The sequence below is a fragment of the Pipistrellus kuhlii genome, unplaced genomic scaffold (assembly GCF_014108245.1).
Source record: "Pipistrellus kuhlii isolate mPipKuh1 unplaced genomic scaffold, mPipKuh1.p scaffold_m20_p_21, whole genome shotgun sequence".
Classification (NCBI taxonomy): domain Eukaryota; kingdom Metazoa; phylum Chordata; class Mammalia; order Chiroptera; family Vespertilionidae; genus Pipistrellus; species Pipistrellus kuhlii.
The window spans coordinates 10,226,478-10,251,990 of record NW_023425520.1 but is presented as its reverse complement, the minus strand read 5'-3'; the positions used below and the strand labels follow the sequence as shown (position 1 = coordinate 10,251,990).

Here is a 25,513-nt window from a genome sequence, read left to right as displayed (position 1 = left end):
AGCTGGTGGGGGGAGAGGGAGAGTCTCAGGGCATGGGATCGTTGAAGGTCAGGGAGGCGGCCACACTCCTACAAAGCACAACATGTCCTCCGAGAGCAAAGAGTGATCGTCTCCGTTTGTCCATCACGCCGAGAAGGCAGCTCTGGCTTCTCCTGAGGGCATTCGGTGAGTGCTGTGCACACCTCCAGCGGAAGCGGGCGGCCGAGGGGTTCTGCGGCCAGCAGACCCTCCTGGTCACCATGTCACCAGGCGTGCCGCCAGAGGGCCCTCGGGTCTCTGACAGCTGTCTCCTCTCCTCTCCTCCCCTCTCTGTGGCAACAACACAGCCTCACGGAGCAGCTGCCCAAAGGGGAAGGCTCCTGGTCGGGCTTGGGCTTGGCTTTTAATGGCCCTTGTGCTTGGGATACAGGAGGGAGCGACACAAAGTACATCCAGAATCACCAAGATGCTGTGTGACCATATTCATTATGTCTGTTTTTTTTTTGTTGTTTTTTTTTTAATCCTCACCCGAGGATCTGTTTATGATTTTAGAGAAAAGGGAGAGAGAAACATTGAACTGTTGCCTCCCATATGTGCCCCAAACCAGGATCAAACCCAAAACCCAGGTACATGTACTGACCAGTATGGAACCCTCAGCCTTTTGATGTGCAGGCTGACACTGCGACCAGCTGAGCCCCCAGCCAGGGCAGGGGTTAGGGTTAGGGTTAGGGTTGCCAGGGTGGTGTTTTGGAGATCTGACTGCAGAGTCAGGGAGTCATATTCATCATGTCTATAATAATAAAAGGGTAACATGCTAATTAGACCAGCCATCCTCCTGACATCATTCCAGACGTCCTTCCTGGAGGAGGAGGAGAAGCTGGAGAAGGAGGGAAGCCAGCCTGGTCCCTGGTGCCTGTGAGCAGCCAGAGGAGGGAAGCCCAGGGCCCAGGTGCCGGAGGGAAGCCGTGCCAGCAGCCAGGGGAAGCCTACTCTTGCATGAATTTTCCTGTACCGGGCCTCTCGTGTGTATAAATATATATATATATATATATATATATATATATATATATATATATATATATATATATATACACACACACACACACTGTATTTTCCGGCAGATAAGACGACTTTTGAAACGAAAAAAAGTCAACCAAAAATCGGGGGCAAAAGACCAAAATTGCACAAAAATTACCTGCAGATCTTGACGGCAAAGTAAGTCTTTTCTCTGAAGTGGGGGGTAGTCTTATACAGCGAATATAGGCCTAACCCTATGTTTTAACTGTAAAAATTTGGGGGTCGTCTTATACGCCGGAAAATACGGTAATTGATTTCAGAGAGGAAGGAAGAGAGAGATAGAAACATCAGCGATGACAGAGGACCATTGATTGCACGCCCCCCAGAAGCAGGGCTTGTGCTCTTTACCTGAATCGAACCCGGGACCCTTCAGTCCGCAGGCCAATGCTCTAACCCAGTGGTTCTCAACCTTTTTAATGCCGCGACCCTTTAAGACAGTTCCTCATGTTGCGGTGAGCCAAACCAGCGAGGGCCACATTCATTCTTTCTCAACAGCCTACAGAGGCAGGTCCCGGGGATGGCCACCAAGACCCACCTTATCCTTGATTGAACCACCCAGCTTCTTGGTGACCTGCCAGACCCCAGACCTTCGAGGTAGGTGCTGTCCCAGGTTCTGGTCCTTTCCATCCTTGCTAAATGGGTTACCCATGGGCTTCAGCATCCCTTTCCCACCCTTTCATCTTGTTGCTGGACACCTGCGCCTTGAACCCCGCCATGTCCTGGTGGATTTTGTGAGTTCTGACTAGTCACCCATCCAGCCAATGCTCTTGCAGCCTCTGCCCACAGGGAGGGACTGGGGACCAATATCTATCGTGTTGACCCCTTCATACCCGCTCTGAGCGCTACCCAGTTCTTTAAGGACTGAAACCCCCTCACACCTTCATCTTCTTCACCTTCTCACCTTTACTGTCAGAAGGTAAGCTCTCTCCCTCCTCTACCCCAGCCACACATTTCTCATTTATGACATTCACCGAGAGAGCTGCTGTTTACCTCCATTCTACAGATGACCAGACTGAGGCCAGAGGGTTAATTTACTTGCCCAATGCTATAACCTATTCTAGGGCATGGAGAAGCCAGGATTTGGACTTTGTCCGTCGGCCACAGAAGCCTGCATTCTCAATGTCTTGCCACGCTGCCTCTGTTCAACGCTAACTCCGTCCGCCCCATGTCCTTCATCAATTGTCATGGCAACTGAACATTTTATACCCACTCTGCCCACACACTGGCAAGGCCTCCCTACCCAGAGTGGGGCAACCTCATTCTTTCCTGTCGGCCCCCATTCATCCACGCATCCTCTTTCCTGTCTGATTGACGGAGAGGGACTGGGTGTTGCCAGGGTGGTGTTTATTGCTGGGTCGGGCACCGGGGGGCCTGAGGTTCAACCTTCCCACCCCAGCAGCCCGCCAGGTCAGAGGAGCCCAGTGTCAGGTGGCTTTCCTGGAAGTTGGTGGACTTCAGCGCGGGTGGGCCCTTGTACTTGAAGGTGTACTGGTCCTTGTACTGGCTTAAGAAGCAGCGCTGTCTACCCAGCGGGGGCTCCACGTGGCTGTGCTTGCACTGTGGAATCGGGGTGGTAGCCTGGCAGGGCAGCCTGGAGGGGGGCTCACCTCCCCCACCCCCACCCCCGGGAGGATCAAAGCTTGGTCATGGGCTCTGGGGAGGCGGGCAAAAGGGACCCCAGTTTGGGCTGACCCAGGAGCTGAATGAGCAACTGGGGGAGTGGCTGGAACAACCCCAAGGGCTGGTGTGACTCCAGGCAACCCTGAGCTAACCCTCATGTGTGGTCTGACCGTGGGCTGGATGTAGAGATGTTTCTGAGCTGGCCCTGGCAGGGCCCTGGGAGGAGCTGGGGTGATCTTGAGTCTGGGGTGACAGAGATAACCCTGAGTTTGGAGTGGACCTGACACTAACTCTGAGTCTGCAGTGACATTATAAGCTTCCTGAGGTACCTCCACACTGACTGGGGGTTCCCTGGAAAGGGGGTGCCCCTCCCCCCTCACCCGCTGCAGCATCTCCTGGGTCACCGAGGCCGGAGCTATTCTGTGTGGTTTCAGCATCTTCTGGTTCGTGGTTAACAAATCTGGTTCTGGAGATTTGAGTGTGGGTGGCTCAACGGAGGGGCTGAGGGGAGAGGTGGACGCGGAGGGAGGAACGGAGGAGGTCGGGAATGGGTAGGGGTTCAGGGTGCAGCTGGGCCAGCGCTGAGGTTGCATTAGGAGGCGGGCAGCAGACCAGTAGATGTGAGCTGGGGGTGAGGCCAGGCAGGTGGGAACCCAGCCAGAGCCTGACTGAGGAGAGGGTGGTGCAATGGTGGAGGAGGAGGTGGGGGGTGGGTAGCCATGACTACGGGGGGCGGGTTATCCAGGGCCAGGGTTGGGGACTTGGTCAGTGGGTGGAGGTAGCCCTCCTGGGAGTAGAACCAGGATGCGGCCAGAGCTGGGGGAGGGGGACTTCGGGGAGGAGGTCTCACTCACTGCCAGTGCCCTTCGGCACGTTGCTTGGCAGCAGGTGCAGGTTGGGTGCTGCCTCGGGCCGCTGTGCGCTGGTGGGGTAATAGTCCGAGCCCATGGTGGTCTGGAAGAACTGTCCCAGCAACTTGGACTCCCCTAGGATCACGTGATCCTGCAGCTGCTCATGAGGAAGGTGGCGGCTGTTTGGTTTGGTCACCGGTGGCGGCTGCGGGACCACATGACACTAGGAAGCTCCCATGTCCGGGATGTCCCCAGGCCCCGTCGGAGGGAAGAGGTGTACGACTTTAAGACAGCTCCCACCCTCTCTGGACCCCACTTGATGGCATTCAGATTGGTCTTCTCTCGTTTCGCAGACAGGGTCCCTGAGGCTGGTGATGGTTGAGGGGCTGACCCTAGGTCACACAAATAGATTCAGGAGAGCACTGCACACACATCAAGCTTACTCCTGCCTCAGGGCCTTTGCACATGCCATTTGCTCTACCTGGGAAGCCCTCCCGCTCCCCCCGCCCCATGAGCCCTGCCTCCTCCCCCACTGACCTGGCCGTAGAAGAAGTTCATGGAGGTGGTGAGGCTGCCTGGACCAGGGCGCCAGTCCCCTTCCAGGATGTGTGACTTCGGAGTCTGGTCACTATGAAGAACGAACGGCTCTGCCGGGGCAGAGCGGGGCTCAGCAGCTCAGGAGGCCGCCCGGGAGCCCGGCCGGCCGGCCCTCAGCCTCACCTGGCTCCCGCCCGTAGAAGTGCTCGGCACTGGTGGTCCTGCCGTGGAAGCGGCCGTCTCCAATGCTGCCAGGGTGCACGCAGGCTGCGGCCTGGGCCCTGTCATGCCTGCATGTGAAGGGCGGGGGTTGGAGGAGGGGGAGGCAACCATCTGTTCTGGGCCCTGGAAGCTCCCAGGAAAAGGGATGGGGGCAGGGTTCCGGTGGTGCTAATGGTGGGAGGCCTGGCGCACAGGGGGCCTAGTCTGCATGCAATAGGCACAGAGGCACAGGGCTGGCCCACTGCCTTTGGTGGCACACTACCCATTGCTGAGAGCCCTGTGCCCTGTCCTGGTGGTGGGCCATGGCCCCTCGGTACCTGACTAGGGGCAGATCCGGGGGCCTGTAGGCTTGCTTCTGCTCGGAATGCATGGGCCCATAGCCAATCCTGACGTCTCCCAGTGACACACTGGAGGAGTCCTGTGAGTGCACAGGGGTGGAAGGCAAGGCCACCAGCCCGACCACTGCCCTTCCCGGCCGCACTGCAGACTTAACTTACCCTCTTACACATCAGGGCAGGCGGGCCCCTCAGGGCCTGGAACTGTCTCTGGTAGGAGGTCCTGTCGTCCCATCTGTGGTCCCATCTCCTGTGATCCCACCTGAGGGGGGAGGGGCCCCCTGAGGGGGCAAGATCGCCCGGAGAGAATGGGGTTAGGTCCCTGCAGCCTCAGGCCCACTGTGGCAGTAAGCAGTCGGCCTAGCTTAGCCTGAGGGCTGCTTGGCAAACACCAATAGCAATAACAATAACAATAACAATACAATAACAACTAGCAAGGACTGAGCCAGAAATCTAGGGTAAGTGCTTTGCACCTCCTTGGGGGTGGGAGGGGGGTGCTGGCATTAGCCCCTCCTTCACTTCGCAGCCTCAGAGCCCTTAGAAATCACAGGAATGCAGCCCCGGCTGTGTCTCCGTGGGCTGTGGGCTGGGCATGGCACCAAACGGCTGCAGGTTCATTCCCGGTCAGGGCACAGGGCACTGCTGGGCTTCAGGCTCCATCCCTGGTGGGGGTGAGGGTGGGGGGGGGGGCGCGTGAGGCGGGGCACGTGCAAGAGGCGGCAGAATGATGTTTGGTTCTCACATCAATGTTTCTCTCCCTCTCCCTCTCCCTTTCTCTTTTTAAAAAATCAATAAAAATTTTAAACGGAGAAGGAGAAGGAGAAGGGGAGGAGGAGGAGGAGGAGGAGGAAAGAAATCACAGAAATCACAGAAATTCAGAACCAGAGCTGAGTCAGGTCCAGGTCTGACAATCCCTGGGCCCGCGCGCTCCTCGCTGACTGAAGGGACTCTGACTAGCGATCTCCACAAGCAGGGCCCCTAGACCCATGGTGGGCAAACTGCGGCTCGCGAGCCACATGCGGCTCTTTGGTCCCTTGAGTGTGGCTCTTCCACAAAATACCACGGCCTGGGCGAGCCTATTTTGAAGAAGTGGCGTTGGAAGAAGTTTAAGTTTTAAAAATTTGGCTCTTAAAAGAAATGTCAATCATTGTACTGTTGATAATTTGGCTCTGTTGACTAACGAGTTTGCCGACCACTGCCCTGGACTAAGAATTGGAAACCGGTGAATGAAGGCTGCTCTTTGGGGAGCGCTCACTCTCTGCCAGGGGCACCCCGCACTGTGGGCTCTGCTTCACCAGCTCCCGCGAAGGAAGCTCTGCCGGTGCCCCGCTTAAGGCCGAGAGGTCAACGGCTCAGGTGCTCAAGTCCTGAGGCAGCAGCGCCGGGGTGGGCGAGGGTCACTGACCCCCAGACACATTCAGAACTCCTGCCCCCGCACAGCCCCATGGGATCCAGGATGGGTGCAGAGTGAGGGTCCGGGGCTGGGTAATCAGTGCGGGGGGCTGTCCTGTGCACGGGAGGGTGTAAGCAGCACCCCGGCCTCTCTTCACGCCAGCAGCACCCCCTCCCCCAGTTGTGACAACCAAACCGATCTCCAGCCATTGCCAGGTGTCCCCTGGGGGCGGGCGCAGCGTCCCGCCCGCTTCGCGATCCTCTGGGTGGCGCACGGAGCGGAATGCGCGGGCGCTCACCGAGGTGGTGGCAGGACGCGCGGGGCTGCGGGCACGCCTCGCAGGGCGGGAAGAGCGCCTGGTACGTGGTGGGCGGGATGCCCAGCTTGGCCCTGTCGCCGAACGGCACCGAGTCGCGGTGGAAGATGAGGCGCGCGCCGCGGGCCTGCTGGCTGTGGCGCGCGGGCAGCTGCGGCCAGCGGAAGTCGGCGCGCGCGGTGGAGAGCGGGACGCCCCCGCGCGGGTCGGCGTGCAGGTGCAGGTGGCTGGCCTGCATGGCCAGCGTGCGCTCCCGCTCCAGCTCCCGCGACTGCGTGGCGTGCGGCATGAACGCCGCGTGCGACTCGGACACGCGCTCCTCGCCGGCCCAGCGCGCGTCCCGCTGGAAGAGGGTGGCCCGGGGCGGCGGCGCGCTGGGCGGCTCGGGGGCGGCGGGGCCGTAGGGCGGGAAGTCCCGGTGCGCCGTGGGCCGCTGGCCGCGCATCTGCAGCCGCGCGTCCGGCCCCAGCGCGAAGTGCGAGGCCTGGAGCAGCTCCCGCCCCACCACCGGGCGCTGCCGCTGGGCCCCCGCGGCCATGACCGGGCTCCGCGGCACCTGCGGGAGGGGGCGGTCTGAGCGGGGTGCCCGCCCGGGGGAGGGGCGCGGTCTGAGCGGGGTGCCCGCCCAGGGGAGGGGCGCGGGCTGAGCGGGGTGCCCGCCCAGGGGAGGGGGCGCGGGCTGAGCGGGGTGCCCGCCCGGGGGAGGGGCGCGGGCTGAGCGGGGTGCCCGCCCAGGGGAGGGGGTGCGGGCTGAGCGGGGTGCCCGCCCAGGGGAGGGGGTGCAGGCTGAGCGGGGTGCCCGCTCAGGGGAGGGGGTGCAGGCTGAGCGGGGTGCCCGCTCAGGGGAGGGGGCGCGGGCTGAGCGGGGTGCCCGCCCGCGGGAGGGGCGCGGGCTGAGCGGGGTGCCCGCCCGCGGGAGGGGCGCGGGCTGAGCGGGATGCCCGCCCAGGGGAGGGGCGCGGGCTGAGCGGGGTGCCCGCCCGGGGGAGGGGCGCGGGCTGAGCGGGGTGCCCGCCCAGGGGAGGGGCGCGGGCTGAGCGGGGAGCTCAGTTCACACAGCAGACAAGCCCTGGCTGGTTTGCTGAGTGGATAGAGCACCAGCCCAGCTGCCATTCCAGCCAAGGGCACAGGCCTGGGTTTCGGGCTCCATCCCCGGTAGGGGGCGTGCAGGAGGCAGCTGATCACTGAATCGCTCTCATCATTGATGCTTCTCTCTCTCACTTCCTCTCTGAAATCAATTAAAAAACATCTATCTATCTATCTATCTATCTATCTTTTTAAAAGGCCCAGAGCTCTGCTCTGAGGAGTTGACAATGGGCAGGGAGGTGACAGACCATAACATCACATGACAATATTGTAATAGAATGATGCTCTGTAAACCTATTACACATCACAGTTATAGTACAAACTAGTAATTGTAAATAAATTATTATGTATAATATAATAATATGCATTGCAATGTAAGTGGAAGGTGACCAGTGTTGTGGAAACTCAAGTCACACAGAGTGGAAGAATGGGGTTCAGGGTGAAGGATGGGGTTCAGGATGGGGGTTTGGGGGTTCAGGGGGGAGGATGGTGGTTCAGGGTGCGAGGATGAGGTTCAGCGGGGAGGATGGGGTTCAGGGGGGTATGGGGGTTCAGGGTGGGAGGATGGGGTTCAGGATGGGGTTCAGGGGGAGGATGGGGGTTCAGGGTGGGAGGATGGGGTTCAGGGTGGAAGAATGGGGTTCAGGGTGGAAGAATGGGGTTCAGGATGGAAAGATGGGGCTCAGGATGGAAGGATGGGGGTTTGGAGTTCAGGGGGCAGGAGGGGATTCAGGGTGGGAGGATGAGGTTAAGGATGGGGGTTCAGGGTGGGAGGATGGGGGTTTGGGGTTCAGGGTGGGAGGATGGGGTTCAGGGGGAAGGATGGGGTTCAGGATGGGAGTTCAGGGTAGGAGGATGGGGTTAAGGATGGGGTTAAGGGTGGGAGGATGGAGGCTTGGGGTTCAGGGTGGGAGGATGGGGTTCAGGGGGAGGATGGGGTTCAGGGTGTGAGGTTGGGGTTCAGGGTGGAAGGATGGGGTTGAGGGTGGGAGGATGTGGGTTTGGGGGGGAGGCTGCGGATGTAAAAAGGAAGGCATCTCTGAGGTGACAGGTGAGCAAAGGCCTGAAGGAGGTGGGAGGGGCCTCTGGCGCCTGCAGGGCAGCACTCCTGGCAGGTGTCAGCAGTGTCAGCAGGGATCAGAGGTGTCAGCAGGGGTCAGAGGTGTCAGAGGTGTCAGCAGTGTCAGCAGGGGTCAGAGGTGTCAGCAGGGATCAGAGCTGTCAGCAGGGGTCAAAGGTGTCAGCAGGGGTCAGAGGTGTCAGCAGGGGTCAGAGATGTCAGCAGGGGTCAGAGATGTCAGAGGTGTCAGCAGGGGTCAGAGGTGTCAGCAGGGGTCAGCAGGGGTCAGAGGTGTCAGCAGGGGTCAGCAGGGGTCAGAGGTGTCAGCAGGGGTCAGCAGGGGTCAGAGGTGTCAGCAGGGGTCAGAGGTGTCAGCAGGGGTCAGAGGTGTCAGAGGTGTCAGCAGGGGTCAGAGGGGTCAGCAGGGGTCAGCAGGGGTCAGAGGGGTCAGCAGGGGTCAGCAGGGGTCAGAGGTGTGGAGGCCCGGGGAGCAGGGAGAGCCGAGGATTGACCTTGCGCCCTGCAGTGTGTCTGTCTGAGAGGCGTCCTCTCCCCTCGCCCCCAGTCCGTGTCGGGCCTGGGCTCACCCCTCCATGTCCCTGCCGTCCCCTCCCCGGTGGCCCTGCCTCTGCAGCTGTCCTGACTGTTCCGGCCCCTTCCTGTCCGCAGACGCCTCGCACCCGTTCCTGACCCGCAGCTCCGGCTCCTGTTTCCTCGCTGGGACTTTCTTCCTCGGAGCGGAGGTGTCTCTCCCACCGCCCCCTCCCTGCCCCGCGGAGACCGGGCGGGGCCCGCCTCCTCCAGGAAGCCCGCCAGCCCGCACCGCCCACCTCCACTCCTCCTGTCGGCCTCAGGAGAGCCTGCATCAGGGCTCTCACCAAATCACAGGGCTAGTGTCTCAGCTGTGAGTTTTTGTTTTTGTTTTAATCATTTTGCCACCTGAACAGGTGAGCGTGAAGGAGGTGGGCATGGTTTACGGAAGAATCTGACCATTAGAGTGATTGCTGAGCCGCCTTGCAGTGCGTGGCTGGGCTCCTGAGCGCCTCGGCGTCCTCGGGGGTGGAGAAGGCGGGCACCTACCTCGAGGGGCGGCATGGGGCTCACGAGCCTCCCACAATGCACGTGGCACGGCTGGCCCTCAGGGCGCCCTCTGTCCCGCCCAGAGGACCCTCTCAGGCTCCTCCCAAGACCGCATTCAGGGTGCTCCGGCCCCTCCATTGTGACAACCACACCGCTGTCACAATGGCCCCCAGCAACTCCGGGGCAAGACCCCGGACCCTGCCTCCGGGCCTCAGGGAGCAGACCGGAGGGTCCCGCAGTCTGCTTTGTCCCCTGGAAGGTGGAGCTGGGATGGCAGCCACTCAGAAAGCAGCAGGGGATCCACACAGTGGCTGCGGGGTCTCCTCAGTGACCGAGCTCTCCTCTCCACCTGCTTCCAGCCCCCTGGCCAGCTGGGAAATCGGTCATTCCCGCCCTCTGTCCCTGCAGGGCCCTCCGACCTCCGAGGCACCCAGCACGCCAGGCCCGCCCCTCCCACGGCCCACGGCCACGAGGAACACGCGTGCGGTTGGACAAACCCGGGCTTAGGACTCAGGCAGCGGGGCAGAGCACACGCCAGGCAGCTGCGGGCGTCTCAGGAGGGTGTGAAGGGACGTGGACTCGTCTCAGGTGCTTCCGGGAGGTTTAACGAAGGGGGCTTTGGCCTGGCCGGTGTGGCTCAGTGGATAGAGCATCAGCTTGCCATACCCCTTCCTGGTGGCCCTGCCTCTGCAATTATCCTGGGTCCTGACTATTCCCTGACAAAAAAGTCCCGGGTTTGATTCCGGTCAAAGGCACGCACCTGGATTGCAGGTTTGGTCTCCAGCCCTGGTCAGGACACGAGTGGGAGGCAGCCAATCGATGTGTCTCCCATCGATGTTTCTCTCTGTCTCTTCCCCCTCCCTTACACTGTCTCTAAAAATCAATGGCTCAGTGGTGGGGAGCTGGCCTATCAACCAAGGGGTCACAGTTTGAAGGCTGCGGGCTCGATCCCCTAGGAGGCAGACGATCAATGATTCTCTCTCACATTGATGTTTCTATCTCCCTCTCCCTTCCTCTCTGAATCAATAAAAATAAAAACGAGGGAAAGAAAGAAAGAAAAAACCTAAAAGGATTAGAAAATTGGAAGCTTTAATAAAAATATTTTTTATTTTATTTTTTAAATAATTATTATTGAAAGTATTACATCTGTCCCCTTTTGTTCCCCATTGACTCCCTCCAGCCAGCCCGCCCCCTCCCCCAGACCTCAGCGCCCGTGGTCTGTGCCCTGGGCCACCCACAGATGCACACAGGTCCTGGGTTGATTACCTCTCACCCACCCTCCACCGCTTTCCGTCCAAGAGATAAAATATATTTTTAAAAAATCAATGAAAAATCCGGGGTGAGGATTAACAAGAAGAAAAAGGAGAGGAGAAGGAAAAGAGGACTTTTTCTGCACCGCCGGCGTTTGCTGGTCAGACGTTTGACTTTCTGTTTTTAGGTCTGACCAATAAGAACGTACACGGCAGGAAAGAGGATGCGGAATTAGTTTTAATTTTTATTGGTTTCAGAGAGGAAGGGAGAGGGAGAGAGAGAGAGAAACAACAACGATGAGGGAGAATAATGGGTTGGCTGCCTCCCCAGCATGCACCCGGGCATGCCCCCTGGCCGGGAATCGGACCGTCATCTCCTGGCTTATAGGTTTGACCCACCCCCTGAGCCACACGGCCGGTGGGAGTGCGTGTGTGAGGGGCAGAGCGTTAGTTTGGGGTGACAGCCAAGCTCTGGAGGTGGGCGGCAGTGTGGATGCGCTTCATGCCACTGGTCTGGACGCTGACAGATGATTAAGACGGCAATCGCATGTTGAATGCATATGTAACCACAATAACGAATCTGTAAAAGGAAAGAAGACAAACATGAAATAAAGATATAAACGTAGTAAACCCGTCTGAGTTCACGATACCCCCCATCACCTACTGGGTGGGTTCTCTTTTTGAGAGTCAGTTGACATCCAACATATGGAAGTGTAAGGTTTAGAGCCCGTTGAGCCGAATCACTCGCATTGCATCATGAGTGCCTTTGTAGCTGACTATGTCACTTCGCTGTGATTTCCTCTGGCCTGGGGACAAGGTCTCGTGTTCCGGGTACAGCCGGGCGGGCACGTGCACCGGCCAGCCGAGTCCCCGCCTGCGGGAAGGTAGGGTCCCCGAATTGCATCCCAGTGCGGCAGGAAGCGAGGGAGAAGGGACTATTATTGACCTTTTTACCCGCAGGCCGAGGAGCGGAGCGGTCAGGCTGGGATTGGTCAGGAGCGGAGCGGTCAGGCTGGGATTGGTCAGGAGCGGAGCGGTCAGGCTGGGATTGGTCAGGAGCGGAGCGGTCAGGCTGGCCCGGAGCAGCGTCTGGCCGCTGTTGCTCGTGGGCGTTGCTCGCATTTCGCCGGTCGGACGGGACTGAGGGCCTTCCTTTGTGCTGCTCCTCCCGGTCCCCGTGTGGCCCTGTCTGACGGTGGCACGCGGAAAGCAAGCCCGGGCCTTGCTGTGACTGCCAGGCCGGCCCTCAGCAACACCAAGGTCAGCGGGAACAGCAGGCCAGCTCCTCTCTCTTCCTCAAAGGTCAAGCTCAGCCCCAGCCACATGGTGGGGGACGCTGGGAGGCTGGGTAGGGTCTGCGAAGTTCACGGCTGCGCCCTGGCCTGCTCAGGGCCAGGCCCAGGCGCTGTTACAAGGTGGCCGGGACACCACAGGCTCAGGGGAAGGGCCCGTGGCTCAGGCCGGCTCTGCAGGCCCCGAGCTTGGCTCAGATTTCTTTCTGGGAAGGAACAGTGACTCCAGTTGGGGGCTGGAGGGCATACCACCCCCTGCACCTCAGCCTTAAGCAAGGAGGGCTGGGATTGGGCGCGGGGACGAAAGAGTCTCTCGGGGTGCTGTGTGCAGGCAGGCCTGGGGCAGCAGGGGCTGGGGTCCAGGTGAGAGGTGGGGTTCCTTGTGGAGGGGGCTGTGGGCTGGGAAGGACCGGTGGGCTCAGGGGATATTTGGTGATGGTTGGGACGTGGGTGGAGGTGTGAGGAGGGAAAGAGGAAGCATGGCACTCCGGTCTCTGTGGCCGGGTGGCCGTGGCAGGCGGGGTGGGACGTGGAGAACGAGATGTGGGGTGACGCTGTGGTCAGTGTGGGACTTGCTGGCGTGAGGGGCTTGTGGGTGCACAGGGACACGTCCAGGTGGCAGCTGGAGGCTGGTCAGGATGGGGGAGGGGAGAGGCAGTGAAGAGGAGGCCAGGCGAGTCGTGGGGGTGGACAGGCCCCCAGGACAGTGGGCTCAGCATGAGCAAAGGGAGTTGGGACAGGCAGCTGGGCCCTGGGTTGGTGCCATAGCTGCGACCAAGACGATAAAAACCCCTGCCCTGGTGCAGTTCACACTCCGTTGAGACGAGACAAGTATTGTAAGTAGCCAAACAGCTAATGCAACAAGACATACCGGTGCACTCGATAGTGTTAGAAGCCAAGGAGAAAAATCAGACGCAGGAGACAGGGTGGGAAGGGCGGGGAGGTCCCAGGAGAAGATGATGTTTGAGTAACCCTGAGGAGGAGGGAGGCAGGGGCCCAGCGGGTGTCTGGAAGCGAGCATTCCCCCCCCCCCCCCCCCCGCAGAGGGAACAGCCAGTGCAAAGGGCCTGAGGCGGGGTGTGCTGCAGCTTTAAGGAACAGGAAGCAGGCCGTGGTTGGAAAGGAGTGAGCGAGGCAGAACGAGTAATGGGAGTTGAAATCAAGAGGAAATATTTTGCAAAAGGCAATCAGTAGGTATCATTCGTTATTAGGAAAAGGCAAAAACAAAATTACAGTGAAATGCCACTTCCCATCCAGTAGAAGGACTATAATAACTTTGAAAAGCAAAACAAAAGTGTTGGCAAGAATGCGGAGAATGTTGTGCATCATTGGTGGTAAAATGGTACAGCCACTGTGGAAAACAGTGTTTTAACTTCTCAAAAAGTCAGCCACAGCCCTAGCTCCATGGTCGGCAGACTGCGGCTCGTGAGCCACATGAGGCTCTTCCACAAAATACCTCGGCCTGGGCGAGTCTATTTTGAAGAAGTGGGGTTAGAAGAAGTTTAAGTTTTAAAAATTTGGCTCTCAAAAGAAATTTCAATCGTTGTACTATTGATATTTGTCTCTGTTGACCAATGTGTTGCCAACCTAGCTGGTTTGGCTCAATGGATGGAGCAAGCCTGTGGACTGAAGGGCCCCGGATTTGTGTCTGGTCAACCGCCCATGCCCAGATTGTAGGTTCAGTCCTCAGTGGGGGGCGTGCAGGAGGCAGCCAATCAATGATTCCCTCTTATCATTGATGTTTCTCTCCCCTCTCCCTTTCTTTCCGAGATCAATAAAAATATATTAAAGAAAAAGTCAAACATAGAATTACCATATGACCTAGCAATTCCACTCTTAGGTCTCTACCCAACAGTACCGAAAGCAGGGACTTGAACAAGTACAACAGCCAGAAAGTGGAAACAGCCTCGATGTCCATCAGCTAATCAACAGGTAACAAAATATCGCCCATCGTCTGATGGAATGTTATTGGAAAGGAATGAAGTGCAGATATAAACCCCAGTGTGGACGAACCTCAGAAATACTATGCTGAGGGAGAGAAGGCAGACACGAACGGTCACATGCTGTGATTTATTATACAAAACGCCAGGACAGGCGTCTCCAGAAACAGAGGCAGATGCCAGTCGCCAGGCGGGGGCGGGGAGTGAGGGCCTGCTGGGTGACACCCTGTCCTCTCAGGGCATTATTGATAGAAAGGAGTGCTGTTTATGGGCCCTGAATGTGCTAACTGCCCTTGAATTGTTCTTTTTAAAATGGACACTTTTATTACAATAAAAAGTAAACAGGCTGTACTAACTTTTTGAAAACAAAAATAAAAGGATTCGACTTGCTGGTGAGACAGTGCATGCATATTGCACAAAATTCAAAGGCTCTGAGTGGTACAAAGTGAAGTTTACCATCATCTCCCCTTCCCAGCTCATAGCCTCGGAGCCACTCGGGTTCGGATTCTTTCTGCGCTCTGAGCGAGCCTGCGCTCTGTAACTTCAGCAGAAAACGCAGAGAGGGCGACACAGACAGGGAAGCGCCTGAGTCCGAGCTAACCGCTTTGGTGATTTTGCTTGAAATAGTGGTTCCCTGTGGCAGGGGAGGCTGGTTTCACTGTGTGTGGGGGGGAAAGAGGAGCCGCGTGGGGCGTCACGCGCGCGGCCGCCGGCAGAGGGCGCAGGGCGCACGGCCCGCAGCAAACGCAGTCCGTGAAAGGGCCAGGTCGGTGGGCTCAGTGGTTAGAGCGGCGCTCGCGGGTTTGATTCCCGGTCAAGGGCACTACCTGGTTGCAGGTTCACCCCGCCCCCGGAGGCAGCCAATCCATGCCTCTCTCTGTCTCTAACCCCCTCCCTCCCCGCCACTCGCTCTAAAGGGGGTGAAAGGTGAGGACTAACGGGCCGGTTCCGGGAGGAAGGCTCGGCGCCTGCGCAGAGGCCCGGGCGGGAGGGTTGCCATGGCGGCGCTGAGCGGCCTGGCGTCGGCGCTGGAGTCGTACCGCGGCCGCGACCGCCTGGTGAGGCCGGGACCTCGGACCCGGGCCCGGGCGCCTGGGATCGCCGGCCGGGGCTCAGCCCGCCGAGCGGGGCCCTGGCGGCGGTGGGGCCCGCGGCCAGTGGGCGGCGGCCTGTGGGCGGCGGGTGAGGCGGCGCCGCTGGGCCGGTGCGCTCCCGCCCGGCCCCGCAGGGAAACCCGGGTTAGGGTTTGGGGGGGCGTGGACTCATCCGCTCTGGCTGGCATCGGGGTGATCGGTCCCCAGGGCTGCAGGCTCCGGAGCTGGGCGCAGGCTCAGCTCCACCTGCTGTCCTGCCGGTGAGTGTGTGTGTGTGTGTGTGTGTGTGTGTGTGTGTGTGTGTGAGAGAGAGAGAGAGAGAGAGAGAGAGAGAGAGAGAGAGAGAGAGAGAGAGAGAGAGAGGCAGGAGAGGCAGGGCTCAGCTCCACCTGAGAGAGAGAGAGAGAGAGAGAGAGAGAGGCAGGGCTCAGCTCCACCTGCAGTCCTGCCAGGGTGTGTGTGTGTGTGTGTGTGTGTGTGTGTGTGTGAGAGAGAGAGAGAGAGAGAGAGAGAGAGAGAGGCAGGCAGACACCAGGGCTCACAGGGTATAAGCTAACGGGGTGAGCAGGTGAAGTCAGGAGAGAAGGGGGGCAAAGCTGACGCAGGTCACCGCACCCTGAATTCTTCTCACTGAAATAACGTATGCAGGTGCCCTTTGTCCACCGGGCGGAGGTTACAGCCCATCCCATCTCCCAGCCCAGCCCGGTGCCCCTCTCCCAGCCCCGGTCCCTCTCTCCCAGCCCCAGCCCCCCCTCTCCCAAGCCCCGGTCCCCCTCTCCCAGCCCAGCCCAGCCCGGTCCCCCCCCCCCCCCAAGCCCAGCCCAGTCCCCCAGCTCCCAGCCACCAGTCCCCCTCTCCCAGCCCCCGGTCCCCCTCTCCCAGCCCAGCCCGGTCCCCCTCTCCCAGCCCAGCCCGGTCCCCCTCTCCCAGCCCCCCGGTCTCCCCCTCTCCCAGCCCAGCCCGGTCCCCCCTCTCCCCAGCCCAGCCCGGTCCACCTCTTCCCAGCCCCGGCCTCCACCTCGTCCCAGCCCAGCCCGGTCCCCCCTCTCCCAGCCCCGGTCCCCCTCTCCCCAGCCCCAGCCCGGCCCCCCTCTCCCAGCCCGGTCCCCCTCACTCCCCAGCCCAGCCCCGTCCCCCTCTCCCAGCCCCGGTCCCCCTCTCCCAGCCAAGCACAGTCCCCCTCCCCCAGCCCGCCCTGGTCCCCCTCCTCCCAGCTCCGGTCCCCCTCTCCCAGCTCCGGTCCCCCCTCTCCCAGCCCCAGCCCGGTCCCCCGCTCACATCCTGTCCCCACCTCTCCCGCCCCTGGCCCCCTCTTCCCAGCCCAGCCCCGCCCCCTCTCCCAGCCCCCGTTCCCCCGTCTTCCAAGCCCAGCCCGGTCCCCCCTCTCCCAGCTCCGAGTCCCCCTCTCCCAGCCCAGCCCGGTCCCCCTCTCCAGCCCGGTCCAACTCTCCCAGCCCCGGTCCCCCCTCTGCCCAGCCCAGCCCGGTCCCTCCTCTTCCCAGCCCCGGTCCCCCTTCTTCCCAAGCCCGACCGGCCCCCTCCCCCTCCCTACTCCCAGCCCCGGTCCCCCTCTCCCAGCCCCGGTCCCCCTCTCCCAGCCCGGTCCCCCCCTCCTCTCCAGCCCGGTACCCCTCTCCCACAGCCCAGTCCCCCTCTCCCAGCCCAGCCCAGCCCGGCCCCCCTCTCCCCGCCCCCCGGTCCCCCCCTCCCAGCCCCGGTCCCCCTCTCCCAGCCCCGGTCCCCCTCTCCCAGCCCAGCCCGGTCCCCCTCTCCCAGCCCCGGTCCCCCTCTCCCAGCCCGGTCCCCTCTCTCCAGCCCCGGTCCCCCTCTCCCCAGCCCCCCGGTCCCCCTCTCCCAGCCCCGGGCCCCCTCTCCCAGCCCGGTCCCCCCTCTCCCAGCCCCCGGTCCCCCTCTCATCCCAGCCCGGGCCCCCTCTCCCAGCCCCGGTCCCCCTCTCCCAGCCGGGTCCCCCTCTCCCAGCCCCGGTCCCCTCTCCCAGCCCGGTCCCCCTCTCCAGCCCCGGTCCCCCTCTCCCAGCCCCCGGTCCACCTCCCAGCCGGGTCCCCCCTCTCCCAGCCCCGGTCCCCTCTCCCAGCCCGCCCGTCCCCCTCTCCCAGCCCCGTCCCCCTCTCCCAGCCCGTCCCCCCCTCTCCCAGCCCCGGTCCCCCCTCTCCCAGCCCCGGTCCCCCTCTCCCAGCCCCGGTCCCCCTCCCCCCAGCCCCGTCCCCGTCCCCCTCTCCCAGCCCCGGTCCCCCTCTCCCCAGCCCCGGTCCCCCTCTCCCAGCCCGGCCCGGTCCCCCTCTCTCCCAGCCCCCGGTCCCCCTCTCCCAGACCAGGTCCCCCTCTCCCTCTGCCCAGCCGGTCCCCCTCTCCCAGCCCAGCCGGTCCCCCTCTCCCAGCCCAGCCCGGTCCCCCTTTCCCAGCCCAGCCGGGTCCCCCTCTCCCAGCCCCGGCCCCCTCTCCGCCCAGCCCCGGTCCCCATCTCCCAGCCCAGCCGGTCCCCCTCTCCCAGCTCCCAGCCGGGTCCCCCCCCTCCCAGCCCCGGTCCCCCTCTCCCCTCCCCGCCCAGCCCCGGTCCCCCTCTCCCAGCCCCGGTCCCCCTCTCCCAGCCCCAGTCCCCCTCTCCCAGCCCGGTCCCCCCTCTCCCAGCCCCAGTCCCCCTCTCCCAGCCCCAGTCCCCTCTCCAGCCCAGCCCCGGTCCCCCTCTCCCAGCCCCGGTCCCCCTCTCCAGCCCCGGTTCCCCCTCTCCCCAGCCCGGTCCCCCTCTCCCAGCCCCGGTCCCCCTCTCCCAGCCCGGTCCCCCTCTCCCAGCCCCGGTCCCCCTCTCCCAGCCCCGGTCCCCCTCTCCCAGCCCGGTCCCCCTCTCCCAGCCCGGTCCCCCTCTCCCAGCCGGGTCCCCCTCTCCCAGCCCCGGTCCCCCTCTCCCAGCCCAGCCCCGGTCCCCCTCTCCCAGCCCAGCCGGGTCCCCCTCTCCCAGCCCCGGTCCCCCTCTCCCAGCCCCGGTCCCCCTCTCCCAGCCCAGCCCGGTCCCCCTCTCCCAGCCCGGTCCCCCTCTCCCAGCCCCGGTCCCCCTCTCCCAGCCCCGGTCCCCCTCTCCCAGCCCCAGTCCCCCTCTCCCAGCCCAGCCCCGGTCCCCCTCTCCCAGCCCCGGGCCCCTTTCCCATGGTGGGTCTGTGCATTTCTGCCTAGTCCTTTGCCGGGAAAGGGAGGCCCCGGAGGTGGGAAATGGGGTTCCCTTTCCTGTCCCCATCACCCTGTCTCCAGCGCCAGCGCGTGGCCTCTGGACCACGATGTCCCGGCTTCCCACCTGTCCCGCACGTTTCTTCTTACACGTCCAGCTTTTACCATCACCTCGTGGGGTTACCCTCCCGCCTGCTCCCCAGGCCAGGGCCCGCTCCGCCCGGGCAGAGCGGCTGACTGTCCGCTCTCCGCAGATCCGGACGCTGGGGTACTGCTGCCAGCTGGTTGGCGGGGTCTTGGTGGGACAAGGCCGGGCCCGGGCAGACGTGGGGGCGCGCCTGCTGGCCGTGTCCTCCCAGCTCAGCGGCTGTCGGACCACCCTGCGCCTCTTCGATGACGCCGCCATGTTCCTGTACACGCGGCAGTACGGCCTGGGGGCAGAGGTGAGGGCTCCTGTGCACAGGGTACGGCCTGGGGGCAGAGGTGAGGGCTCCTGCACACGCAGTACGGCCTGGGGGCAGAGGTGAGGGCTCCTGTGCACGGGGTACGGCCTGGGGGCAGAGGTGAGGGCTCCTGTGCACGGGGTACGGCCTGGGGGCAGAGGTGAGGGCTCCTGTGCACGCAGGGGTACGGCCTGGGGGCAGAGGTGAGGGCTCCTGTGCACGGGGTACGGCCTGGGGGCAGAGGTGAGGGCTCCTGTGCACGCAGTACGGCCTGGGGGCAGAGGTGAGGGCTCCTGTACACAGGGTACGGCCTGGGGGCAGAGGTGAGGGCTCCTGTGCACGGGGTACGGCCTGGGGGCAGAGGTGAGGGCTCCTGTGCACGGGGTACGGCCTGGGGGCAGAGGTGAGGGCTCCTGTGCACGCAGGGGTACGGCCTGGGGGCAGAGGTGAGGGCTCCTGTGCACGCAGTACGGCCTGGGGGCAGAGGTGAGGGCTCCTGTACACGCAGTACGGCCTGGGGGCAGAGGTGAGGGCTCCTGTGCACGGGGGTACGGCCTGGGGGCAGAGGTAAGGGCTCCTGTACACGCGGGGTACGGCCTGGGGGCAGAGGTGAGGGCTCCTGCACACGGGGTACGGCCTGGGGGCAGAGGTGAGGGCTCCTGTACACGCAGTACGGCCTGGGGGCAGAGGTGAGGGCTCCTGTGCACACAGGGGTACGGCCTGGGGGCAGAGGTGAGGGCTCCTGTACACGCAGTACGGCCTGGGGGCAGAGGTGAGGGCTCCTGTACACGCAGTACGGCCTGGGGGCAGAGGTGAGGGCTCCTGTACACGCAGTACGGCCTAGGGGCAGAGGTGAGGGCTCCTGTACACAGGGTACGGCCTGGAGCAGAGGTGAGGGCTCCTGTACACAGGGTACGGCCTGGGGGCAGAGGTGAGGGCTCCTGTACACGCAGGGGTACGGCCTGGGGGCGGAGGTGAGGGCTCCTGTGCACAGGGTACGGCCTGGGGGCAGAGGTGAGGGTGCGGCCCGGGCTTCACTTTCTCCAGTTTTACTTTCCTTTTTCAGATGATAAGAGGTTCTCATCTGAACTAAATTTAAAAAGTAGCTAACACACGCCAAAACCGGTTTGGCTCAGTGGTAGAGCGTCGGTCTGCGGACTGAAAGGTCCCGGGTTCGATTCCGGTCAGGGGCATGTACATTGGTTTCAGGCACATCCCCGGTGGGGGGTGTGCAAGAGGCAGCTGGTCGATGTTTCTCTCTCATCAATGTTTCTAGCTCTCTCTCTCCCTTCCTCTCTGTAAGAAATCAATAAAATATATTAAAAAAAAAAAAAAAAAAAAAAAAGAGCGAACACAGTCACACAGTCCTCAAAGCTGTGTAATGTAGGAGTCTCTCTCCTGACGCCCCAGTCCCCACTTTTCCCCTCAGGGCAGCCACCGCCGTCAGCTTCTCTTTCCTCCTGAGATCTGTACCCGACAGGCAAACACACAGGTTTTCATTTTTGTTTATTTGTTAATCCTCACCCGAGGATATTTTTTTCACTGAGTTATAGAGAGAGTGGGAGGGAGGGCGAGAGACAGAGAGAAACACCGATATGAGAGAGACACATCGATTGGTTGCCTCCGGCACACACCCAACCAGGGCTGAGGAATCGAACCCGGGACCCTTTAGTCTGAGGGCCGATGCTCTAGCCGCTGAGCCAGACCAGGGAGGGTGGCAGTACCCACTTCGGCGTGAATAGCTGTGTGCCTTGCTCTTTTCGCTTAGCAGTTCACCGCGGAGGGCACGCCCTGCCAGGCCAAAGGCTCCTCCCTTTTCATGGCCGGAGCCAGCCCCTTGCTGACGGGCATGCAGCTTCTTTCTGTTCGGCTGGGTTAGCAGCACTGCGTTACCCCACAGGGTGCCAGCTCTGCGCTCCTGACCAGGGAGAGAACCTGCCCCCACCTGGGGCACCTGCAGCCTCAGCTGCCCTGCTGGCTGGTGCAGGGGTGAGGTTAGGAGCTCAGGGCTGGAGGGCAGGGGTACAGGGCAGCACAGAGCCCTGCAGTCCTGGCCCCGGGGCCCGTCCCTAAATGGCTGCGGCAGGTGGCAGCTCAGCCCAGCTCCTGTTTGCCTGTTTGCCAGGATGGTGACTACCCCCTGGTCTGGGAGAGGGACCTGCCCTGCGGGCTGGTGTTACTGCCCACCGGCCCTGCCCACCGGCTTCTCTGTCGCCTGCCCGCCTGCTTCCCCCAGGGGCCTGTGCAGGGGCCGGGCCTGGAGACCTGTGGCCAGGACCTGGAGCCTGTGGCAGGCAGGAAGGCTCCAAGGCAGGGGTCCGAAGCCAGGGCCTTTTTGCAGCATGGCCTGGGCCCCCAATATGGGCAGTGGGTAGGCAGGTGGACCCCAGGCCCGGCTCCCTCTCTGGTCCTGCAGGAGGAGGACATCTTGGTGCGCTGTGTGTCTGTCCTGGGCAACCTGGCCGACCAGCTGTACTACCCCTGCGAGCACATCGCCTGGGCTGCCGACGCCAGGATCCTGCACGTGGACTCGGCCCGGTGGTGGGCGCTGAGCACGGCCTTGTGGGGCCTCTCGCTGCTCCTGGGCATTGCCAGGTAGGCACGGCGCTGCCCCGCAGGCTGGCGGAGGGAGCGGCTGGCAGCCAGGCCGGCGGTGTGGCCTTCGCCCCGGCTGTTCCGCTGCTGCCACCTCACTGTGTGCACCCAGCACCGCGCAGACGAGGCTCTGAGCAGCACCCGCTGCCTGTCCCAGAGTCCCGAGGTCAGAAGCCCCGTGTGGTCTTCCTGGGCTCACTTCAGGGTGGACAGGACGGGGGTCTCTGGAGGCTCCAGGGAGGATGTTCCCGCCTTTTCCAGCTTCTAGGGTTCCTTCCTGCCTTCCTGAGCTCGGGGCCTTCCTCTGTCTCTGCAGCCATCACTCCAGCCTCCGCTCCTGTTGTTGCGTCTCCTCCTCTGGCTCCCCCCTCCTGCCTCCCGCTCCGAGGCCCCCGGTGATGACACTGGCCACCGGGCACCCTCCCGACGCCCTTCGCTGGTCCCGGCGGCAGAGTTCTTTCTGCTGCACAAGAGAACGCACTCATGGGCCCGGGGGCGAGGGCCTGGGCATCCTCGGGGCCATGACGGTGCCGTGGACTCAGGGAGAATAACGTGCGGCCTGGAGGGAAGTGGCCGGCGTGGCTGCCTTTACTGGGTCCCCGAGTCCTTCACATTGTCAGCAGCAAACGGCCCCGGATAAAATAGCTTCAGAATCATATTCTAGAATTCTAAAGTAACGGTTTCCTCCCGAACCTTCTCCTCTCTGCACAGCTGCTGAGTGGGTTTGTTCAGAAAACGTGGGGCGAGGGGCCTCCCGTGGCAGAATTTCATCAACAGTCCCTTCCCCGGAGGGGACAGCCGACCCCCAGCCTGCAGGGCCCGGGAGGTGGCAGTGCCGCAGGCCCTGAGCCAGTAGCCTGTTCTCCCCGTTACAGGTGCTCTCGTTACACGTTCGTCTCAGTCTGGAAAGCGAAGGAACCCCAAGTGGAGGATTCCGGTCACCCCCAGACCGGGGGGACCCAGAGATCCCGCTTGTACCCGATGCCTCCTCTGCCCTTTGACCTTGCACTCTGCGGACACCTCGTCCTTGCTCTGATCTCCTCGTTACAGGCTGGGCTTTGTCTTGACCTGAGCTCTCCTCACGTTCACGGTCACTGTCTGGGACCTTGCCGTGGGCCTGGCTGGGCTCTGGACACTCCCGAGGCTGCGGCTCCCGGGGCCTGTGACTCTGGCGCTGGGACCTACCATTCCTGCGTTGGGGCAGCCTCGATGCTGTTCATTTTGAAAAATAGGTTACAGTTTAGGGCGGTTTTAGGTTCACAGCAAAATTGAGCTGAAAATAGAGTTCCCATTTCCCGCCTGCCCCCTCCCAGCCTCCCAGCCGGCACGGCGTGCGTGCGAGAGGGACCTGTCACAGGCGAGGAGCCCGCACGGACGTGGCTCCTCACCCTGTCGGTGGTCCGGGCCTCGGTGAGGGGCGCTCTGCTGGTGAGATGTGACCTGACACCCACCGCAGCATCACAGAGCGGTTTCCGTCCCGACAGGCCTGGCGCCGCTCATGTTCGGAGCGTGTTGCTTTCCCATGATTTTTCTGTTTGGTGTTAGCGTGTGCGCTCTCCCATGTCCTTAAGCCCCGGGTGCCGGAGAGGCGCAGGGAAGGCCGGGGTGGACGCCTGGGCCAGGTGCCCAGAGGGTCTGACCCCGCTGGTCCGGGACCCAGCGCCGAGGCCTTGGTGTGGCCTTAGGGCCCAGGCGGCCTTGGTGCAGACCCACGTCCCTCCCGGCAGGCGGGGCCCGTGTCCCACTCTGTGCGCGGGCAGATGCTCTAGTTACAGGCTGCTGGGCCTCTGGGCCTCCCACTGTGGCTGGGAGATGTGACCAGGGCCCAGACCTCCCAATCGTGAAGTCTGGCTGGCTCAGCTCCCCAAACGGCAGGGCTCTGCCACCTGCACTTACCGGCCACCCCAGCGCAGGGTGCAGGGCCAAGCGGGCAGTCCGGGCGGGCGCGCTGTGGGCCTGAGAGTCCTCGGGGAGCACCAGGCTGCCTCCTGCTGGCTGCTCCCTCAGCCTGCCGATGCCGGCCCTCAGAGCCCAGAAAGCCGCCAGGCCACCTCCACAGGCTGGGTGGAGTCACTGGCAGCAGAGCCCGGTGCCCGGTGCCCGTTGTGGGTAACCTCCGCCCACAGCGGCAGGTGGTGGAGCCTCCCCCAGGCCGGCACTGGGAATGGAACCCTGCACACCCTGCCTCTCCTGCCCTCTGGCCGGCCCCTCATCCTCTGGTGTTGCAGGTCCCTGTGGGTGGTCCTGAAGCTGAGACAGCAGCTGAGGAGCGCGGCGGCCGTCAGCAGGTACTTCCCTCCCGAGGGTTGCAGCATTATCAGCCGTCCCTGCACAAGGCCGTGGTGGGGGCGTTGATGCCACAGCCTCCGGTGATGGGAGCACTCTTCCTTGGGGCCAGCGAGGCCCCCCAGGCGGGACAGCAGAGCCAGGGCCCCGGGCGGAGTCCTCACGCTGTGCCCGCAGAGCGCAGGGCAGCAGAGGGCCAGGGAGTGCCGCTTCCTCCCGGAGAGCCTGTGCCTGGCGCTGTGCCTGGCCGGCCCTGCCCCACCTCCCTGACTGACTGCAGGGCTCAGCAGGGCAGATGTGGAGTTGAGACTTTCCACACAGGCCTGTGCCCTGGTCCCGTGGGCTCCCTCTGGGGGTGACGGGGACTCCTCCTCGCTCACAAACAGGGTCTGGTCACTCCCCTCCCTGCCTGTCCGGCCAGCATGGGCAGCCCTGAACCTCCCCTCTCTGACCCACAGCCAGCGGCCCCGGAGCACGCGGGCGGCCGCGGAGGCCCGGATCCAGTCGGAGCTCGTGACTGTCCTGAGCAACCTGGCCGACCTGGCCAACGCCGTGCACTGGCTGCCCCCGGGCTTCCTGTGGGCCGGCCGCTTCCCCCCCTGGCTGGTGGGCCTCCTGGGCACCATCTCCTCCCTCCTCGGCGTGTTCCAGGCGGCCCGGGCCAGCGGCCGGGCTGGCAAGGCCGCCTCCTGACGGCCAGAGGCGCACGGACACCGCGGAGCCTCTGAAGGGAGGGCCTCCCCGCACTGCAGTCCCCGGGCAGGCGCTGGGTCTGAGCAAACAAGAGCACACGGAGTGACCGGGCACAAGCTCCGGGAGGCAGGGTGCAGGGTGGCTGAGGCCCCCCACCCAGGCCCCCTGCCCCGCTGGGAGGAGGCGACTCTCGGGCCAGGCAGAGGCCCCGGGACGCCACGCAGACGAAAAGGCACCGCGGCCTCAGCAGAGCCGCAGCCCGCCCCCGCATCCTGTGCCCAGATGGGCAGGAGGTAGGATGGTACGCGCCCAACGGGCCTCAGGAAAGCCGAATGAGAACCAATTAAAACTGGTGCTGGTGCGAGGCCCCGGCGAGTCCTTTCCTAAACTCACCAGCTCCCTGCCCCGCCGTCCGAGGCCCCCTCCCTGCGCCTTCTAGGGAGGGGCGTGCGGGCGCCACCTCTGGACGTGGTGGCCCATGTGCCCGGTGGCTCCTGAGGGGGCAGAGCTGCAGGGGGAGCTGCGCTCCCATGTCCCTCCTGGAGGTCTTTGGCCGGGCCCTATCCGCTGCCGGCTGCCAGGCCGCCCGCTGTGCCGGCTGCCACCACGCTGTCTCCGGCCAGCCGTGCCCACATGGCGTCCTTCCCCGTCACTGTGGCTGCTTGTGGTCCAAGCAGCTGACACGCAGCCCCAGCTGGGACCAGGGCCATCACCCCCGGGCCAGCCTGCGCATCTCTAAAGAGGCCGCTGTCTCCCACCTCACGGAGACTGGCAGGGCCCCTGCGATTGTTCTCGGTGACACTGGAGGCCGGGAGTGCGTGTGTGCACGCGGTATTGGCAGATGGTGGCCGGGCCATCTCGATGTGTCCTTGGACCCTCGCCCTTAGTCCCAGCGGGAAAAAGGGAACCCGGCTCTGCCTCATGTCCCCAAAGGGCCCAACAAGACCTGTGCTTGCTGTCTGAAGCCGCACATGACTTCAGCCAGATGGCGCTCTTACAGGGAGGATGGGAACAGCTGGGCTGGCGGGCTGCGGGGTCACGTGGGGTGCAGAGACCTCACCCTACACCTGGCTCAGCCTCCCCCTCCCTATTGCAAAGCCGAGCAGCTGGCACGTTCCAGCGCCGAGGAACCAGCGTGACCAGGCGGGGTCGGAGCAGCCCCGCCTGCGCCTGGAGCACGGGAA

At 63.0% G+C, this 25,513-nt stretch overlaps 3 protein-coding genes across 8 annotated transcripts; 1 reads left to right on the top strand and 2 right to left on the bottom strand.

Annotated features, from left to right (window-relative positions):
• Window positions 1-2,353: 2,353 nt before the first annotated feature.
• LOC123651047 (testis-expressed protein 45-like) lies at window positions 2,354-4,332 on the bottom strand. Of its 2 annotated transcripts, XM_045585980.1 has the most exons (4): window positions 4,065-4,326; window positions 3,531-3,732; window positions 3,057-3,142; window positions 2,354-2,613 (listed from the first exon to the last, which is right to left on the bottom strand). In XM_045585980.1, the coding sequence occupies exons 1-4, from the start codon at window positions 4,083-4,085 to the stop codon at window positions 2,401-2,403; spliced, it is 522 nt and encodes a 173-aa protein (XP_045441936.1). In that variant the 5' UTR covers window positions 4,086-4,326; the 3' UTR covers window positions 2,354-2,400. The 2 variants fall into 2 exon arrangements, with proteins under 2 accessions (XP_045441936.1, XP_045441935.1); XM_045585979.1 differs by having other exon boundaries at window positions 2,473-3,142; window positions 4,065-4,332.
• A 66-nt stretch (window positions 4,333-4,398) lies between these two features.
• On the bottom strand, window positions 4,399-6,889 carry LOC118725887 (testis-expressed protein 45). The gene is made up of 3 exons (XM_045585975.1): window positions 6,313-6,889; window positions 4,784-4,902; window positions 4,399-4,704 (listed from the first exon to the last, which is right to left on the bottom strand). Exons 1-3 carry the CDS (start codon window positions 6,866-6,868, stop codon window positions 4,486-4,488), a joined length of 894 nt encoding a protein of 297 aa, XP_045441931.1. The 5' UTR covers window positions 6,869-6,889; the 3' UTR covers window positions 4,399-4,485.
• Window positions 6,890-14,833: 7,944 nt separating this feature from the next.
• PEX11G (peroxisomal biogenesis factor 11 gamma) lies at window positions 14,834-24,698 on the top strand. Of its 5 annotated transcripts, XM_036450095.2 has the most exons (5): window positions 14,985-15,096; window positions 18,567-18,755; window positions 21,172-21,350; window positions 23,579-23,638; window positions 24,095-24,698. In XM_036450095.2, exons 1-5 carry the CDS (start codon window positions 15,037-15,039, stop codon window positions 24,327-24,329), a joined length of 723 nt encoding a protein of 240 aa, XP_036305988.1. In that variant the 5' UTR covers window positions 14,985-15,036; the 3' UTR covers window positions 24,330-24,698. The 5 variants fall into 5 exon arrangements, with proteins under 5 accessions (XP_045441934.1, XP_036305988.1, XP_036305990.1 ...); XM_045585978.1 differs by lacking the exons at window positions 14,985-15,096; window positions 23,579-23,638; window positions 24,095-24,698 and adding exons at window positions 14,834-14,965; window positions 22,226-22,637; XM_036450097.2 differs by lacking the exon at window positions 23,579-23,638.
• Window positions 24,699-25,513: the final 815 nt, after the last annotated feature.

Bases quoted from the DNA above. Each gene is read 5' to 3' on its own strand.
- LOC123651047 (XM_045585979.1), bottom strand. From the start codon at position 4,085: ATGAACTTCTTCTACGGCCAG. The intron at 3,733-4,064 runs GTCAGTGGGGGA...GTGGTCCCGCAG, and splicing joins TGAACTTCTTCTACGGCCAG to CCGCCACCGGTGACCAAACC. The intron at 3,143-3,530 runs GTGAGTGAGACC...TCAAATCTCCAG, and splicing joins CGTGCCGAAGGGCACTGGCA to AACCAGATTTGTTAACCACG.
- PEX11G (XM_045585976.1), top strand. From the start codon at position 15,037: ATGGCGGCGCTGAGCGGCCTGGCGTCGGCGCTGGAGTCGTACCGCGGC. The intron at 15,097-18,566 runs GTGAGGCCGGGA...CGCTCTCCGCAG, and splicing joins ACCGCGGCCGCGACCGCCTG to ATCCGGACGCTGGGGTACTG. The intron at 21,351-22,225 runs GTAGGCACGGCG...TCCCCGTTACAG, and splicing joins CTGCTCCTGGGCATTGCCAG to GTGCTCTCGTTACACGTTCG.
- LOC118725887 (XM_045585975.1), bottom strand. From the start codon at position 6,868: ATGGCCGCGGGGGCCCAGCGGCAGCGCCCGGTGGTGGGGCGGGAGCTG. The intron at 4,903-6,312 runs GTGAGCGCCCGC...TTGCCCCCTCAG, and splicing joins CGCGTCCTGCCACCACCTCG to GGGGCCCCTCCCCCCTCAGG. The intron at 4,705-4,783 runs GTAAGTTAAGTC...GTGCACTCACAG, and splicing joins CTGCCCTGATGTGTAAGAGG to GACTCCTCCAGTGTGTCACT.